The 18955-nt window shown below is 39.1% G+C and overlaps 2 protein-coding genes across 9 annotated transcripts in view; both read right to left on the bottom strand.

Annotated features, from left to right (window-relative positions):
* The window catches only part of MYO5C (myosin VC), a 34576-nt gene extending 32391 nt beyond the window's left edge, over positions 1-2185 (bottom strand). Inside the window, exon 1 of the mRNA XM_051796997.1 lies at positions 2109-2185. Within this exon, the coding sequence (XP_051652957.1) occupies positions 2109-2135 (27 nt within the window). The 5' untranslated portion in view covers positions 2136-2185. The remainder of the gene's footprint in view (positions 1-2108) is intronic.
* Positions 2186-2963: 778 nt separating this feature from the next.
* MYO5A (myosin VA) overlaps positions 2964-18955 on the bottom strand; it is a 97487-nt gene continuing 81495 nt past the window's right edge. For 4 of the 8 annotated variants that reach the window (XM_051796988.1, XM_051796989.1, XM_051796992.1 and 1 more), the window contains 11 exons: positions 18301-18499; positions 16675-16749; positions 14689-14782; positions 13456-13602; positions 12927-13081; positions 11623-11712; positions 10759-10909; positions 9655-9937; positions 8661-8835; positions 7226-7306; positions 2964-6320 (listed from right to left, as the gene is read on the bottom strand). In XM_051796988.1, coding sequence (XP_051652948.1) covers positions 6168-6320; positions 7226-7306; positions 8661-8835; positions 9655-9937; positions 10759-10909; positions 11623-11712; positions 12927-13081; positions 13456-13602; positions 14689-14782; positions 16675-16749; positions 18301-18499 — 1603 coding nt within the window. In that variant the 3' untranslated portion in view covers positions 2964-6167. The remainder of the gene's footprint in view (positions 6321-7225; positions 7307-8660; positions 8836-9654; positions 9938-10758; positions 10910-11622; positions 11713-12926; positions 13082-13455; positions 13603-14688; positions 14783-16674; positions 16750-18300; positions 18500-18955) is intronic. The other 4 variants (XM_051796990.1, XM_051796991.1, XM_051796994.1 and 1 more) reach the window with 1 other exon arrangement.

Raw genomic sequence — 18955 nt, 5'->3', positions numbered from 1 at the left:
GATGTGGAGTGTGTCCTTCTCATCCCGACAGGATTTGACAAAGCAATCTCATCCATCCCTACTTACACAAGCAACCATAATGTATAATCTTTCAGCATCTTCATGTTTTGATAGACAGAACCCTTCATTTAATTCCCTTGCCCTCGTTATATTCACGGTCAGTTTAAACTGTTTAAATAAACCCATGAGAACTGCTGCAGCTGCTTACTTGAAAAATTAACATTAGTCAAGGATTTCATGGAGCGTTAGCAGACCCACAGATACCTTGGGGACTCATATACCTTCTCATTTTGGTGCCACAACTGTTAGTTTTAGCACAAGTGACTTTTTTCCTCTCTTAATTTGGGATAAGCCTTGGAAGCTCCAGTAGATCCTCAGAACATGAGGGTCTCTGCCCCAAGAACCCCTACTGAATGATGGTGGGTGCCCACACAGGTCCCTACAAACTGCACTGTACAACAGCCTTCTTAATTCTTATTCCCAAGGATCAACACCCCTCTTAGGGTAAGAGGGACTTTTGCAGGGACATTCTGCAACTTAGCTTGTGTTGCTCAGTGACTTCTCCAGGTGAGTTTTCAGGATCCCCGAGGACAGAAACTGATCTTTCTAGTCAGCCATACGCCAAACTGGTTTGCACATCAGGTGATGATCAACCGAAACCTCAGCCTCTTCCATGATACCTCTTTGCTGATGCTTTCAGCAGGATTGCATTTTTTCACGCAACATCCAAAACACAAGGACATTTTCTAAACAACTCCAAACCCCTATGATGTCAATGTTTTCGTCTATCCCACCAAAAGAGATAAAAGCCCAGCTTCACAAATATCTATTTCGTGGCCAAATGAAAAACATGGCTAAACTAGTTTTCAGTTTTCCATGTGTACCTAAGTATAAATTTTCTTTTGTGTCATTCCTATGGTATGTTGACTTCCTGGTGTACAAAAATGCTTGTTAAATTGAGTTCTTTCACAGAATCAGAGAATATGCTGAGTTGCAAACAACCCACAAGGATCACTGAGCCCAACTCTCAGCCCTGTAGGACCCTACCCAACAGTCACACCACGTGCCTGAGAGTATCACCCAAACATCTGGAACTCTGTCAGGCTTGGTGTTGTGACCACTTCTCTGGGGAGACTGTTCCAGCACCCAACCACCCTCTGGGTGGTTGTTGTTTTATTTATTTGTTGTTATGCAAGTCGGAATATCACCACCAAACAGCCTCAGGGGCACACAGTGTGTTCCCATGTAAGAAGGTGAACTGCACGGACGAGAAAGAGAGGGAAAACAACGTGACAAAAGCACTGATTCTTCAGAAAAGGCCCCTGGAGTTGCAGGAGCCTCCATTGGCAAATGCACCCAGCCTACAGAGCTGGCTGTCTCCAAACCCTGCCTCACAGGTAAACAGAAGGGAGTTTGCTCATTCCCGTGTCGGGTTACACCCGCGCTCCTTCCTCCCTTCAGCTCCCTGACAATATTCCAGTGAAAACTGCCGTTTGTTCTTCCAGCGGCTCCGATTGCGGCACCAACAGTAAGAACGAAGAGCTCTGCAGCACCGGGCTCAATGGGAGCTCGTTACGGCAGCTGCTGTTGCAACAGAAGAGACATGGGCTTATAAATCACTAACATATCCATGTTGGGCTTGCTATTTAAAGCTAAGCAAACAAATTATACGCCGCGACAATCCAGCGACTTACAGGAAAAGTGGGGAAAGTTGTGCAAAAACTTCAGCAGGTGCACCAAGGAGGAAGAATCTTTGTTTCAAGGCCAAGTTCTGCCACACACATTCAATATTTGCCCAGCAGAAAGCGCAGCGCTCCGAAACTGAGCGCCCAGGGGAAGGGCTTTGTTAAACCTTAAAGTTGCCTAACCGCTGGCTAGCACAGCAGAGACCAACTCCTGAAGGCAAAGAGTCTCAGAAAAAGGTGTGTTTTCCGCAAAAAGGAGTATTTCTTCCCGGTGCCCTGGGATCTGCGGGATGGTCCCAATCAGCCAGCGCACACAGCCACAGGCGGCCCCGCGCTTTAACCGCGGTCCCGACAGATCGCGATCCGCTCCCGCCGGGGCTCGGCCCGGCCGACCCGCCCCGCTGCCCCCCGTGCCCCGCTCACCTGCGTGTAGAGCTCGGCCAGCGCCATCGGGACTGCAGGTTCCGCAGGTGGCCGCGGTCCGGCCCCCGCCCCGGGGCGTGGGGAGCGGCCCGGCCCCGCTCCCGGCCGGCCCCGCCCGCCCCAGTGCCCGCAGTGCCCGCTCACCCTGCGGGGCTCGTCCCGCGGCCACCGCCCGGTTCTCACTGCTCTGTACCTACAGTGGAGCTGAGCGGCACTCCCAGGTACCGCACTGGCACAGCTGGCACCCGGAATACACCTTTAGGGAGCGGGAATAATGTCCCTTCCGACGGCCAGAGGGGTCCCGAGGGGAGCGGTCCGGACCCAGCAGAGAAAACCAACAGAAACATTAATCATGTTCCTACAAGGAGTTTCTTTAGCAAACTTGGAATAAAATAAACAAATCTGAATGCATTTAGTAAGCTGAAGGCACTAACCGGTATTACATCGAAATAGCCTTTATGAGGAAGAAGATTTGAATAACCACAGAGCCAGGCTTTGGCAGGTGGCCCACCAGCCCTCCTTGCCTGGCACCAAAGGAGCTTCCATGGCACAGAATGTAATGTCTTAGCGAAGGACAAATCTTATTTCAGTAGCAGGTAATATTAGGTGACAAAATATCATAACAGAAACGAGCTACGTCGAACAAAGTATTTTGCAATACGCACAGCAGTTTATGGCACACTGCTGCTATCTGGGTGTGTATTTACACATCCTCAGATTGTAACCAACTCCCCTGGCAGTCAACACCCAGCCTGCCATGGAGGTAGAGGGAACCATGTGACTGTCTGGGGACTATATTAGCACACAGCTCAGGAACTACCAACCAACCAACCAAAAAAATTCCAAAGCAAATAGTACAGTTGTACTTTTATTTGGACATTTTCCAGTGATAGCTATTAGGCTACAGTTTTTATGATGCATACATTTACTAAGTACAACATGAGACACTACCACAGATCAGAGCTCAGGTCATTCTGACAATGTTTTGTTTTTCAGCTATGTACTGTAGTGGCATCGAGTGAAAACCTGTTTAAAGGCTTTTATTTATCACATGAAGTATCAGCATCTTAAAAAATCCAAGTGTTTACTCATAGTTTTAGTATGGTATTTGAAATGTGTTCAGTTTAAATCACGCATAGACTTTCAAATTGCAAATGCTGGTGTTTCCAAGTTGGGAACAAATGTTACCGGATAGCAATCCACTTTCAACAAAGAAGTTGATCTTATTTTTTTTCTGTGATAGAACAGATTAATCACATTTAACAGACTTAAGCACTTTCATGATCCATCTCAGATTGAAGTGTGTGAGAAGTAATTTTTCAAAATTTGGAGAGAAGACTGTATCCTAAACATCGGAATAAAATTATCACTGGAATAAAAATACACCAAACTGAATGAGGTAATTATTGTGCAAAATCTCTAGAATAACTGTATATAATTCTAAGGGGTCACTGACAAGTATTTTTCCAGCATCTGATAAAATCTATCATCTCAATAGATAATAAATTAAAATATAAAAGATATGTCCACATTAAAAGAGCATAACAATGATTCAAAGGAAAAAAAAAAAGTTGTTAAAATAATTCTGCATTATATTCCATGGTTAAAGAGATTTTAGTCCTAAGGTGAAAGATATATTATACACTGACACTAAAATTTTACTTTTGAAAAGTGCATGTAAAATACTGCCATGTAAAATGTTAGATGAATTACCAACTACACATATCTATTCCAACTCAAAAATATTTTCCTTTAAAACATGTCAAGCAGCATATACTTTTAATGTGATATAAAAGTAATACCAGTCAAACCACTGAGTTTAAGGATAATACCTATAAATTACTAACCACTACTTTTTTTTAAGGAAACAATACAATAAGGCTTTTTACAGGTAAACAAACTTAAAAAATAAACAAAAATACATTTAGGCATACATTTTAAACACTTAAAACGCTTAAGTAGTGGATACATTTCCTGATCTACAGTATGAACATACTGTTATGCCAATTGTTTGTTTTTCAATAGGAGAAAAAAAAAATTGTAGGTCAGCATGTTCTCTTGTATTTTCTTTCCTAACCCTGTTACTGGGTGAGAAGGCTTTCCTATTACATTCTCCCAAGTACAGTACCCCTAACAGTCTGAAAACTACCTTACACCTTATCTGGAGCCACGTAACAGTAGCCGTAGTTTCGGAAATCAAGTAATATCTTTAAAAAGAGTGTTTGGTATACCATGCAGAGGAAAACAATCTCAATCATTTAGCAAAGATCATTCAAAACGTTTTTGCAATGCAGTCGTAGCTTCTTGGAAGTACTGGCATGATCCCTCAAATGTAATATGGGCTGTACATATTTGAAAATAAGATGACACGAGCATCTTAAAATGATACTGACAAACTTTAGGTTGTCTTTACTTCTGATTTTAGCAACCATACAAACAGCATGTCTGCCTCTCAAGTAAAACAAAACCGAAATGTTTCAGTTTGCTTAACAGTAAATCTTTTTTTCTGTGAATTTGCAGGCAAACAGATTAGTACCAAACAGTCTAACAGTGTACCTCTAGATTATTTATCAATATTCTAGAAGAAATTAATGTCAATGCTAAGATGATAATTATTATAATACATTAGAAATATTGCACAATGCAATTAAGCAATGTGTGTGGCTTTTTTTTTACATGTATATTTGAGCCATACACCACAGAACTGGATCCTTAAGCAAGGCTTCTGCTGCACATTGTCAAATGTGAATTCTGTATAGCAGATCCAAGATGTGTGAGACAGAAAAATCTTTCCAGTAAGATGTGCAATATCCAAAATAACTAAGTCTCTCATAATGAACCCTGGATTTCCAACCATTAAATCAGCATTAATCATAGTCAAATGACAGCATCATAGTCAAAAACTACTTAACGTTCTTGTTAGTCAACCTTTCAAAGAATGAGAGCCTTGGGCTACTGCAGAAATTTCCCATTAAAGTTTTTCCTCTCAAATTCCAGTGTGAAAGAAGACTTTTTATTTAAGTGGCAACAAACGAAAAGAGATTATACTCAAAACACACGCAGTCAACTCTGGGGTCTACAAACAAAGGACAACATTTGACAGACTATATAATCTAAATAAATACTAAAATCATTACTGACTTCTGATCATTTGCTTCAAGATTCTGTACTTTTAGCTAACTACTTTCAAAAATAACTAGTTTAAAAATAATGAAACATATAATTTCCAGTGTGCTACTTGTGCTTAGTTACCATTTTCCTCTACAGGTGTTATTCGATACCATGTGCAAAAATCCAGTTAAAATAACAGACTGCTACAGACTGTAAATAAGGTTGACAACAAAAAATGAAGTATCTTATTTTTAGTGCTTAGTATGATACTGTCATACATTTGAAAGAACAGAAGAATATGCAGCAGCGATTTAGTATGTTTGGTAAACCACAGTACTAACAAATGAACACCTAAGTTATAGCATACAGTGAGCTGTAAGACTTATCACTACAATTTATGTCAAATTTATGACATAAATGAGGAAGTGGTTTAAGAAATAATTTTATATATTGCCAGTTTGTGTTTTTTCCATTCCAGTTTTTACAAATTAAATGTAACAGGCTCCCAAGTGACTGTGTATTCTACTACAAAATGCCTCACTTTCAAGTCTTCCATGTTCAGGACTGTGACTGTCCCTGTTGGTCCCCGCCTATGAGAAGCTTACATATGGAGTTTAATTTACACTATTTAAATATGTTACTAAAGATCTAAAAATGTCTCTAGACAGCTGAAGACACAACTTTTGTCCAAGCCCGATTTCCATACTCTGGAAATGTATGAATCAGTGAAGTCCTCATAAATGCAGTGACTGAGCACAAATGCACATCCTTCTCTTAGCCTTCAGTCTGTGGTGCTGTTGTGCAGTTTTCCAGCTACCTTAACTACAGATCTGGGCTTATACAGGCTGTTTGTTCAGAAAATGTGTTTTTAGTGGCTCACTATGTTTTAACAAGTAAAGATATCAGGCAACTGGTTCTCCATTTAACACTGACGGTACATCCTTGGGATCAGACACGTGATATGAAGCCCAGGCCCAAGCTGGCTGGGATCTGAATGGTTTCTAATGCCAGAGAGGATGGATTAAACGGAAAAGTAACAGGAAAGATGTGTTTAGCATCCATGAGCAACTGAGGAGAGTCCTTCCTGTCTCGCAGACGCACCTGCAAAGATAAGAAGGTGATTACATTATCACTCACTGATAATAATCATCTTGCAAAGAGGGAGTATTTCATCTGTGCTCAGACACACATGTGTGTACAAACACACGCTCCACAGTAACTGGAGCCAACATATTTGCAAGAATTGTGACATTAAACTGTAGTTACTTTCATTGGCTTCAGTTCTGAATATTTTCCCCTTACAATGCAATCTGAAAGTGTTCAGACTCCCTGCAAAAGGAAGATTTAGCCCAGTATCTGGTAACTGTGGTGTCTATTCAGTAAGTGATCTATTCAGTAAGTAACTTTAATTCAGGAATTTTATCTCAGTTCTACCTTCCCAATTTCCCTTATCCTGCTGAAATGTAATTCAACTTCTAACAGACCAGAAAGATCATATTTCTTTCCTTTATTTTGCTCTACTGTCTGCTTTTCTTTGGAGTTTTCAAAACTTTTCGTTTTCATCAATATATATAAAACCAGAAGGGGTACATTAAGATTTCTGGTATGAGCACAGGCCTCAGTTTTCAAAGCAGTTGGAACTTCTCTTGAAGATACAGGTCTGACTAAAGTAAATTTGCATTCATAAATGTTATCACTTGAAAAGTTGGCATACATGTGTATTTAAATACACAAAGGTGTATAAGCACAAAAACCTCTCACCTTCCAAAACCCTCATACATATGACAGAGAAACTAACATTTTCATGCAAGTCTGGAGGCAGTAACCTGTGACTGCTTAAAATTTTAAGGCTGACATCACCTTTTCAACATAGTTAAAAAGCAACAGTTAAAAAGCATAGTTTAATTCATAATCCTGAATGTATTTCAGGATGCAAGCTATTTTGGCTCATCAGAGGTTTTCACAGACATAGTCAAATGATTTTTGATGGAAAGCTAGAGACATACCTGTATTGTACGTATAAATGATACCAAGACTCTCTCTTCAAACTCATTAACTGGAGTATACAAATTCAGAACTTTTACAATCTGTGAAGAAGAACAATCACTATTAGGTTCATTTTACTGCTCACTCAACAGATGCATCCATGGTTATGAATAATATAATTTTAAAATTAGCTATTTAAAAAGTAAAATTATTTACAAGTATCTGTTATTTTTTGCTTTATTGATTCATACAGAATTCCATCACCTGCTCAATGCTATGTTATACAACTGCCTCCTTCAGAACATGTGTTCTTCTGAGGTAAAAACTCTAAATTTCTACAAATGTGAGGAAAATATCAAAGGATGGAAAAATCACATGAGAATTAACTGATTGTGTTCCTAGCCCACCCCCCTCCCCAGAAACATTATGTATTTCTCACCCTAATTTTGAAACTGTAATTATGACCTTCTGTAGTCTTACAACTTCACTGTTCTTCAAGAGTGAGCTATTTCTCTAAAAATAGGGCTAAAACCACCAAAGGCAAGAACTGCATCACAAAGACTTTAAATAATAATATGGGCTTAATGTGTAAAACCTATTAAAAATTCTTTTTGCTTTTTTATCATTCTCTTTTTTAAAAACCAAAACACTCTGAACACTTTGTTAAAAAGTTAAAACACTTCAAGCACATGGAATTCTTACTTCTTATTCAGTAGAAAATTAGGAGATTTTCCAGTAATGTGAATTACTAAATCAAAACAGCTGTATCAATGCAACTGCTCGCACTGACACCATTATGAAAAAAATAGAGAAATTTCTTCCTTTTCTTGGTGAGAATTGTTCAGTAAGCATCAAAGATGCTTGGATCCCTTTATTCCTGTACAAGCTGTATGCAAATGTAGCATGGTTTAAAAAAAAAAAAAGTGCAACTTATTTGTACAAAATCTATGCTTTCATAAACAGAGGTCTGTTTACAGAGATACACTGGGTTCAGCCTTCTGAGGATAATGGGTACAGTAACTTAACACTTTTGTTTGCAGACTTGGAGATAACAGCTCTGTTTGAATTGTCCATTAACTTGACTGGACACTAACTCTGATGGCAGAAAGATCATTTCCTAGTATCCCAGGCAGAGCTGCCTGGACTACAGAGATGTCTTTGAATGAAGAGTTTTCTCAGAGGATTTTCACAAACAGAGATTATGTATAGTACTACACCCTGAACACTCTATTGAGATTCCTCTCATTTGTTCTAAACTTATCTTGAACATCAGATGGCAAAAGGGTCTGGTCCCTTTTTAGTCCCTCCAATGTAATCTGTTTCAGTTGTACTAATGCAAAACGAAGTAAGAAACCTCCAATCATGTGTGACAGCAGTGTCGGCAGGCAACAGCAACACCAACAGAGCAGAGCTGCTCAAGAGTGACAGCAGGACAGACAAGGAGAGTTTCCTTACCTGGGCAGTAGTCAGTGCATTGCACATTGAACAAATGGCTTCTGCATCTTCATCCGTTTTCTTTTTTACTTGCAACAACTGTGCAGCCTGGATGAGGGGTTCCAGTGTTTCTTTAGCCCCACTATTCATCAAATTTTTATCACGTAGCCATTCTTCCAGTTGACTCACATTGTATCTGTACAAAGAGGTAAGAGTATCAAGACATTAACCCTTGATTATTGCTAAATGGAGAGTATATGCAATTTCTCTTTCCCAGTGTTTCTTCTCTGTCCTTACACGCTTTTCCTTCACACTTCTAATTTCCTTTAATTTTGTCTTTGTACTGTTTTTATCTGATTAAGGCAGGAAATTTTGATTTTCATAACAGTTAGGAACTATGGTCAGACTTTCAGTAACTAGCTTTTCTCATTTGTTTCTGTTCCTATTAATTGTAGGAATGTGACAAGAAGAAAGGCAAATGAGATTTTGTTCGTGTTAAAGTACGGTGAGGCTTTGTGAAGTCACCTGAGGGACTGAAATGCCCTGGACAAATTTCCTGACATATGCCAGTAGAGTCCATTGGACAACTGATGTCAAAATGATTAAGATGGTTTTATCTTAGAATGCAGCACACTAGTGTGGATGAACAGGTATTCATTGCACCACCAGCATACAAAAAAATGCAGCAGGTATGCTTGCTATTCTTCTCTAAAAACTGAGAGAGCAATTACCAACCTTTCACCTACAGTTCTGATTCCCACTTGAGGATGAAATACTTTTGGTTTCCTTCTACCACATGTACTTGGAAGTCAGGTAAGATGTTGGCCTAAGGCAACCAAGCTCTTTGTAAACGAACCTCACAAAATCAGTTTAGCAGCATCTGAAACTGTTTGTGTGTGGAAAAATAAATATTCCAGATCTATCTGCGGTTCCATCAAAATGATGTTCAACAATGTCAGGAGTTCACTACAATTTCCAGCAGTGCACACAAGAAAAGTATAACGAGCTCTCCCACCTTATCTGCATTCCTTTGCTCCACGAGCACATGTCCTTGCGCAGGAGAAGGTTATTAAGTGTTACGGCCCCAATGATGTAGAACATCTGCTTGACAACCTGTTTGATCAGCTCTGGATCCATTCCATGCTGGCACATCACTGAGTGGAAGGAGTTCAGCTGCCGAATGATGGAGTCCAAAGTGTAGGTTCCTTCATCAGCAATGCTGGATGTTCTCTTCCGCAGTCCCGTTGGTTTCACCCCTGAGACACCCTGGATGGTCTCGTGCTCCAGCATCCCTGAAACTGCATTTGAGTGGCAACATTATCATAATGACTTAAACCTACTGATACTCAAGTGTATTGTGGAAGAGAGCAAAACAGAAAGAGCAGGCTAGGCTTTCTGCTAGCCACAGTTTACCATGATTTGCAGAAATTGTGTGTCCCACTATGTTCTGCAAAATCTAAATTTACAGGGTTTTTACAAAGAATCCAGCATGTGTGTTTGAAAGAAATGTCTAACTCTAGCTCAGCAAAATACTTTCTTCCTCCCAGGATCATATGAGCAGCAGAGTCAGCAAAACCAAGAGCTGTTCCATTCTTCTAAATGTTGTGATTGGAAACCATAATGAAAATTTCTGTGAGAGTAGTGTCTGAACAGCAAATGGAAAGTACTTTTAATGAGAAAAGATCTCTGAATGTGAGCTTCACCACTGCTAGCTATTTCATTCCTCATTGCTGCCCATAATAACAACTAAGTATTTTTTCCATAGTATTTTCAATTATGAGTTCTCAAGTAAATTGTCTAATTTTTCCATCATATATTTTCCAACAGACAAAGCAATAAATATCAGATTGTCCTGACAGCTTTTTCCTGCAAATGTATGATTTATGACAAGTATGAATAAGGTATATTGATTTATTCTGTCACTGCCAGAAGAACCAATCACAGTTTTAGTTTTTCCTCTAATCCAACCTATCTTTGTCATTTATGAACACAATACCACAAGAACTATTAAAGAAATTCTACTGGTTAGGAAGAAATACAAGATATAGTACATTACCACCATCATAATTTTCATTTTAGTACTATGTTGTGAAGTTTAAGGAATTCAGCTTTGCCTTACCAATCATCGGTTGCAGAATATTTTCCAACACTCGGACAAGTTGTTGGTAAATCTGAATGGCCAAGTCACTCAGTACTTGTCTGTATTCAGCTAAATCAAAATTAGTGAGGCAGTGCTCATTTTGACGAGGTGTATTATGCTTCATAAACCCCTGAATTCATAAAATAACAGAAATTAATGACTCAATGGAGTACAAAAATATTACACAAACCCCGTATTTTCATTTTTTTTCCATGCAACTACAAGTAATACCTTTAAAGTACTAGTCACAGCCCCAAATTTTAATTTGGAAATTCTTCTGATTGATACTAATGCTAGGATTTGCCTTTTAACTATGATGTCCACAGCATCTGCTTCCTTAACTGTATCTGACACAGGAACAAACTCTTGCCAGCTTTCTGGTGGGTAAGACCCTTCTGTCTCACTCCAGCATGGGCATTCTCACCTGGCCAGTTATGGCCAAAAGCCCAGTTAAGTTTGAAAAAGGAATTAGGCATTCCACAGCCTCCAAATGTAGACTGGTCTGCCATACCATGGTTAAAGGGCTTAATACAGCCTTTTTCGCAGGGAGTGCAGTGAATCATTACTAAACAACATAATGGTAGCAGCCAGATTCCTCTACTTAATCTGAGTTCGCACTTTTGTGAGCACAATGTCATTTAGCCTCTGGGCCCCCAGCCTGCAAGAAAGGGAAGCTGGTTCAAATCTTATCTTCCTGTGCTTTCCACTGATGTCGTCGTTCCAAAAATGTGCAGCTATTTTAAGACTTTGACTAGATTTTGAGATATTACAGGGATTTGTTAAAGAGCAGTGCTGACAGAAGTACTGGAGAGCAAGACACACCAGAGTAGGAGCAGTGCTTACCTCTTCTCCACTATACTGCTTCAAACAGTGCAAAAATCGGCAGGTGTTCGATAGCCAGAAGGACACTGTTTCAAAGTCATCTCCTCTTTTCTGAAGATAAAAACAAACACAGTTCAACAAAGATTGGTAGGAGGAATAAAATAAAGAAATGCCAGATAAACAATTAAACACTTAAAATACATTTTCTTGTAGCTACTCATTCTGTTGTTCTGCAAAACTGTATTTTGGTTGTGTATTAGAAAAACAAGGGTTTTGGCAAAATACCATTAAACACCCTCCCTGTTTTCTGTGGTATTTTTCAAGAACTTTCAGGATATGATTTCCTCCACAGATATGATATTTCTGGTTTTACAGACCCATCCTAAATGTTCTGTGAAGAAATCATATGGCAATATGACTATTCCCAAAACACCCATTCTGTGGCACAATGACTCCTGTTAAGACCCCAACAGGGAGGATGGGAATGATGCAGAGGCAGCAGGAGGAACAGGGAACAATTCAGTTTTGATGAATGTCACTTACATCATAACCATTTTGGCAGCCTGACATGGAAAACAAAACAAAACAACAAACCCTTCTCACCAAGGAACACAGAATCTAGTATATGCTGAGTAATATGCTGAGTAGTTCTAGACCTCCATAGCATACACTCCATTCACTTAAATATGTTCAGAAATTCCTATGAATACCTAAGCTCCTGCAGGATTGTTTATGAAATATTTTTTCAAAACACGTAGTTTGATTAAAGGCTTGGCTTTTGAACACATCTGTCTCATTTAAAAAACAGAAAACTATATAAGCACAAAGCATATTTATATCTTAATAATGCCTTCAGGATACACCTGGCCTAAACTCTCCTAGACAACTCATTGCAAAGACTTTAGGCAGTAACACATTATCATCATTGTAATCTGTAGGTGAAGTAAATGAGGGAATCTGTTAACCAAAACTGCAAATGAAACTATTTAATCAAGCGCTCTGGAGAAAATTAACAAAGACTCATTCTGCAAACTTTGACTACATCCAAAACATCAGAAGCACAGCTTCAGAGGATGGAGACTATTCAAAACAAAAGGAAGGTAATTGTTTTCCCACTAATTCAAAGCACCTCTGGTACTATATGGATAAAATCCCAGCAATGTAATTTGTTGCCTTTTAAAGACAACTCTTTTGTGACTTCGGTGGGAGTTCATTGATCAGAAATCCAGAGCCAATTAACTGAAAGCCTTTTCCTCATTCCTCTTACATAAAACCAAAAGCAAATTTTAAATTAATGTTTTTCTAAACCAAGCAGACTAACTAACCTTCAACACTTTTTTGATGCCATTGATAGTGGAAGTCAACAATGACCGCACTTTTTGGTCATCATTAAGGTAATCTGCATGGCGAACACACATGAACAAAATATATGCTGGTAGTCCTGGAATCAGGTTGACAGCTACCCCACGTGGTTTCAGCTCTTGGGAAAAACAAACACACATTGTTTTGTTAAGTTATGAGGTAATTGCAACCTCCCCAGTTAATAGCACATACACATACATATACGGCCTGTGAAAACACAGCAAAACTAGGAAGAGCCACTTTCTTGGTAAAATGTGAGAACAGAATAAGAAAACATAACTGCCTGCTAAAAATATGCAGACACTTTAATATGTACTATGCTCATCAGGAAGGAAAACTAGATTACAACAGACATTTAGGAATTTCAGATAAACTGAACACTGACAAAACCAAAATAAGCTATCAATTTCCTAATGCAAATTCTGTGTTCTTATCATTCATTTTTCAGAGTGTATGGGAGCAGAGAAGGCCACAAATGAGAAAGATGCTTACCTAAAATAAGATTCTTGACAAGTTTTTGTTCATCCTCCCTCTTATATTCCAACATCCCTTGGAAGTCCTTTTCTTTCCGTGGAATGTTAACTGGACGAATAGGCTCATCAATGATTTGTCCAGGTGATATGTTCTCCATCTGACCCACTTCAGAGAGAGAATGAAAAGAAATTGTATCATATTTTCCAGTGAAGCCAATGCATACACGAGACATTACTGTGACATTTCTAAGGAACGTCCTGGCTCCAGCAGGACAGGGGAGAGAATATTAACAGCAAGAGTGAGAAAACCTGTGGGTTGAAATGAAGGTGGCTTAACAAGTGAAGGAAAGGGGGGGGGGGAACGGGAAACAAAGCAAAGGCAATTACTCATGACAACCCCTCATCCCAAGGGGACTGATGCCCAGCCAATCTCAAACAACAGCTACCTTGTATGCAAAAACCCCCTCTTCTGCTTCCTGATATTAGGAGGTACAGAATGTGGAATATTCCTTTGGCCAGTCTGGGTCAGCTGTGTGCCCATATGCCCTCCCACCCCCAGCTTTCTGAGGGGGCAGAGCAGGAAAAAAGAGAAAACCTTGACACTGTGCCAGCTCTGTTCAGTAGTTGTCAAAACACTAGTGTGTTCCCAACACTTTTGTAGTCTCAAATCCAAAACACAGCATCATACAGGCTGCTATGAGGAAAGCTAACTCCATCCCAGCCAGATCTACTACATCTTTCTAAGTTAGTTAGGCAATAAACTCACATAACACTGTGTTTTTAGAAACATTTTCCCACTCTGTATTATGTATCAATATTACTATGGTCTTGTCCACAGCACTAAACAAACAATATTGAAAGGCTTTTTAAAAAAACAAACTTAGTTTCAGTAACCAAACCTCACATTCAAAGGAAAACTGGGTAATTTTTTTCTGCCTAGTTCATATTCAGTATTGCTTTTGTCTTGAGAAAACCAGATACTGTCTTTGACATTCCTTTATGTTTAAATATTTGTTTGCCTTCAGAGAAATATCAATCGCCTTTTCTCATTGCTCCATAGCAAGACAGATCTTTTAAAGGTTCATAAAGGAACACAGAGCTCTGAATGTACCTCCTGTTTCTGCAATCAGCAGGAGCTAATCCTACTGAAGACCTCAAGCCCTCATAACAGCTAAAACAGATGTACATGATGACAATCAGATCACAAAAAGTAAATCAAAATCTTTCTCTTTCTCTCAAAATATAAAAGTACCTTCAAGTTCCCCGATCTTCTTAGCAAATACTTTCAACTGTTTCTTTAACTTGCGAACAGTTTTGTCCTGCTTTTCCAGCTGCTCCATTAAATCCTGTAAATTAAAATGAGAGAAAGATTACAATATGAGCAAAATCCCATCATGTGTGACAGAGACAAAATCAGTGCTGTTAGAATTACGAGGCAGTGAGGAAAGCTGACAGAACTGTCATCCTCTGGCCGAGGGTTGCAAGCTGGTACACTGCCTATAACACAAGCCAAATACTGCAAATATTATTGTTATGTGCAGTAAGATAAAGGCAAAGCTCTTAGGCAGGCAGATTCTGCAGATACTCAGAACTAGGTCAGTTCTTACAGTAGAAGACATTTTGCTGCAAACATATCTTCCTAATGCTTCCTCCCTTCCAAATACCCCATGGAAATAATTTTCTTTATTATTTAACAGCTATCCTGCATCATTTCTGCATCATTTATTCATGCCTTAAGGACTGACTCCTTATTCAGGCCTATCCATGTTATGAGACAATAAGAGAGAGATCTGCAGAAAGACCATAACTTGCACTCAAACTTACCAAAACCAAACACCCAAACATGCACCATTTCTTGTGATGCTTTGCCACTTCACATTTTCTGACACTGAAACTGGTGTCTTACAACTTTTTATTCTGTACCTGAACAAAATCTAGCACCTAAAAGTCCTACTCTTGCAATAAACCTGTATTTTTCATTCAAGGGAGCACTCCTCAGAAATCTATGTTTGAATAATCCTGACATATTTATCATAGTACATTCATAAAATAATCATGTAATTAAAAAACAGAGAGCCTTTCTAAAGGAAGCAAAACCTCAAGCTCAAAAAACCTGAAAGCCATTTCAGGCTAAGTGTTGGAAAGCAGCTTAAAAGAAAAATCTCATAAGCATGATTTCCTTAAAAGAAAAATCTCATAAACATGATGATTCTTCATGGCACTGGTAAGAATGTAAGGGATCATGAACTCCTTGCATCAAAAACATCATCTGGGAAACTAAATCTCCTCTGAAGTACTGAAAAAAATTAGTGCAGTATGGGCAACAACTTAGAATTAGGCACAAACTGTTCTTAATCATGTACTAAAGAGTTTACAACCTAATGTAATATACTTGAATAGTAAGATATTAGGCCTGTTGACATGAACCATGCTTCACATCCAAAGCAGTATTCAATTCTACAACAGAAATCCTGCTAACACAATATACTTATTGTTGATACGATTTTTCCTGAAATTAATAAAAAAAATAGATGTAAGTTCAACAGATTGTTTCAAGTGTATCACTGAAGGGATATGATTTCAGAACCACCAGTATGTGAGAAGAATAAAGTGCTTTCTATGGTTCCTCTAAACAAATTGAACAGATCTCACATTTCATTAAGATCTGTAAACTCATACATTATATTCTTTCAAGCTTACATATGGTGTTATCTTTAATTATTATGGAAATATTATTTCCAATGTCATCAATGTCCATATTTTGCATTTTTGAAAAACACTAAAATAAGAACAAACTCAGGCTATGACTATATTGCTGGCATTATTCACCTTGGTAAGGACCTGTATGATCAGTCCTTTGCTGAACTGAATTTAAATGCATCGAAGTTTTAAACCGAAGAGTAGTTTTGAACCAAAGAGTAGTTTTGAAAATTGAGCATCTTTTGCATCATGCACCTGTTTTTCAGGGCAGTATTAAGCAGTATTCAAAAAGAAAGGGCTTTGCTCACAGTGCAAGATTTGTATTAGTAACAAAACTGTGCATCAAAAAGAGACGCAGATTACACAAAGGACACTAAGACTAACAAAAAAAGCAGTGAGGGAAGTAATTGGCATCGTGAAGCTCTCTGCAGGGGGATTTCCTCTGAAAGGGAGAAAAGGAGGCAGCCTGCTTTTCAATTAGTGCTTCAGAAACAGCGACCGAGACAACAGAGAAAGAGGATTCACGTGATCTACATACAATCATCCGCTTGTAAAGTGAAATCCGGTACAACTGATACTTCTTGGGATCATCAGCATACAACTCCTCATAAAACTGTAAAAACAGGTACAGGATTGTTTTACCCCCTCCCTTTGAGACACTGAAACTTCAGTAAGCACTGTATAGATTAAAACAGAATAAAAAAAGATCAAGTAATCTCTTATTTTTAGGTAGTCTAGGGCCTTAGTTGTGGTGTCCATGTCAGCATCTCCCAGAGAGAAGCTGATACAGATGAGTTGCAGAACAGTCAGATCTTTTAAAAATGGGCTGTACTAGCACTGTGAAAGCCTGGAATATAACCTTTGTGAGAATCAGGACAGGACATTTTCTTATGCTAATCAAGATGGGATTGCAGTGAACACCACAATTCTACTATGACATCTGGAAAGCCTGTAAATTATTTCCACTCCAGGGCTAGGAGTGGAACAGAAACATACACCCAGTTTGGAGTGGACTTGCAATGCCCAAACATCAGAAGTGAAACACTAAGGAATTGAGTCTATATTTAACAAGTAAAATTACATTTGATGTATTTGAAAACAAAGAGAACTCCTGTGGGATATAATTACATGACTGTGTCTTGTCTTGGGAACACAGAGTGTGATGAGTAGGTCTCTGGGGAAAAAAAGGCTAAAAAGTGTAACATGACTCAGCAGCAGGATTGAGCTGTCGGAGACAGAAACATTCACCATTTACCTTTGCCAGTGGGAGATTGCTGCTGCTGAGGCAAACTTATAATTTACTTTCAATCAGTTTTCCAGTATCAATTAGCTGAATGATCTGATGCTTTCCTCAAAATCTTTGGCATTAAGACAAGAGACTGACAATGATAACTCCTGTAGTGTACGTAAGCAGGAAACACTTTGCCTTGGCTTGTTTAGAGGAAGCAATGACACTCACAGCATGTGAATATCATGTTTCCCTTTACCAATATCAAGCCAATCATATTCTAACACAGGCCTCTTTGGAAAATTTCCCCAGAAATTAAGTAGCCCAAGCACGATGAACATGGGGAAAGGCAAGGAGTTTCACCCAATCCTTTCTTCCTTCGTACAAAAATGTTGGACAGTAAACAAGGAATACCAATATTAGCTAAGTGACTTCTAACCAAGTTTCTTTTTCTCTAGTTATTTCTTTTTTCAAAATATACTGAATAGTTGGAGCTCATAACACAGTGGATTATCTGTGTTGCTTCAGGCAGGGAAGAGAGAAATGGGAAGTAAAGTGATCTTAGTCAAAGAATTACATCAGCATTTTCCAACAGAATAAAAAACTAACATATTTCAGACAAAACATTACTCCTTGGCACTAATAGCTTTTATGACTTTGCTGGATACCAACCATTTAGCCATGATTAAACTCATTGGTTGAAAGCTGGGATCCACAAGCTTTCTCCATGCTCCAAACTTCAAACAAATTCCCTGAAACATTATTATGTCCTGAGCAATCACAAGTCTCTCTCTCCCATTAGCTTACACACAAAAACCCCACTAACCCTCGTGCAATTTTTTTACAGGAAGTTGCCATCTGAAAAGTGATAAGAACCTACAGGTGTGGCAAGTCAGTAAGTCCCCTGGCCTGCTCCTGCAGCAGCATTTGTCTTACCAAGTTCTCATTAGTCAGCCGGGTGATCTCATGCTGCAGACTGGCTTCAATCCGGGCCTCTGGAGGCAGCTGCAGGTTCTGGGCCAGGAGCTGCTGCTGGCGATTGTTTTCCTCCTTCAGACTTTGGATCTCACCTCGCAGCGATTCCAGTTCATTCTCGTGGCTCTTCTTCTGCGACTGAAGCTGAGACTCCAGCAGCCTAAGGAGGTTGAGCAACAGTTTGTGTGAACACACTTAGAAAGTTGCATCCCCAGTTCTCAGAGGGAGTGTAAAGCTTTAGCTGCTGCTCAGGAACAATTAGCCATGGCTTGCAAAGGAAAATGAAAAAGGCAGAGTACTCTTTAAACCCTTCAGTATGCCTTCTAATTAAATTAAGTTTGCATGATCAAAAAGTGGAGAGGGAGAGAAGCTAATTGTGGCACTGCTTTGCATTTCCCTTGATTGAACACACACTGAGTATGGTGCCACTGTGGCAATAAATGTAAAGCTAACTCTTCACAGATTGTCACTGTTTTTAAAGGGGCTCTAAAGAGGTTTTACCTCTAAACAAATCAAATAATCTAAGATGAAGATGACACTGTGTTCGCTTAAGCTAGCACCCTGCATAATTAACAAAGGACAACATTTTTAGAGTTAACTTTTTCAGTCAGAAACC

Source organism: Manacus candei, unplaced genomic scaffold (genome assembly GCF_025592945.1).
Source record: "Manacus candei isolate 608988 ecotype Guabito, Panama unplaced genomic scaffold, ASM2559294v1 h1tg000046l, whole genome shotgun sequence".
NCBI lineage: Eukaryota > Metazoa > Chordata > Aves > Passeriformes > Pipridae > Manacus > Manacus candei.
Note: the sequence above shows the minus strand (reverse complement) of the source record. Positions and strands in the feature narration are given on the sequence as shown.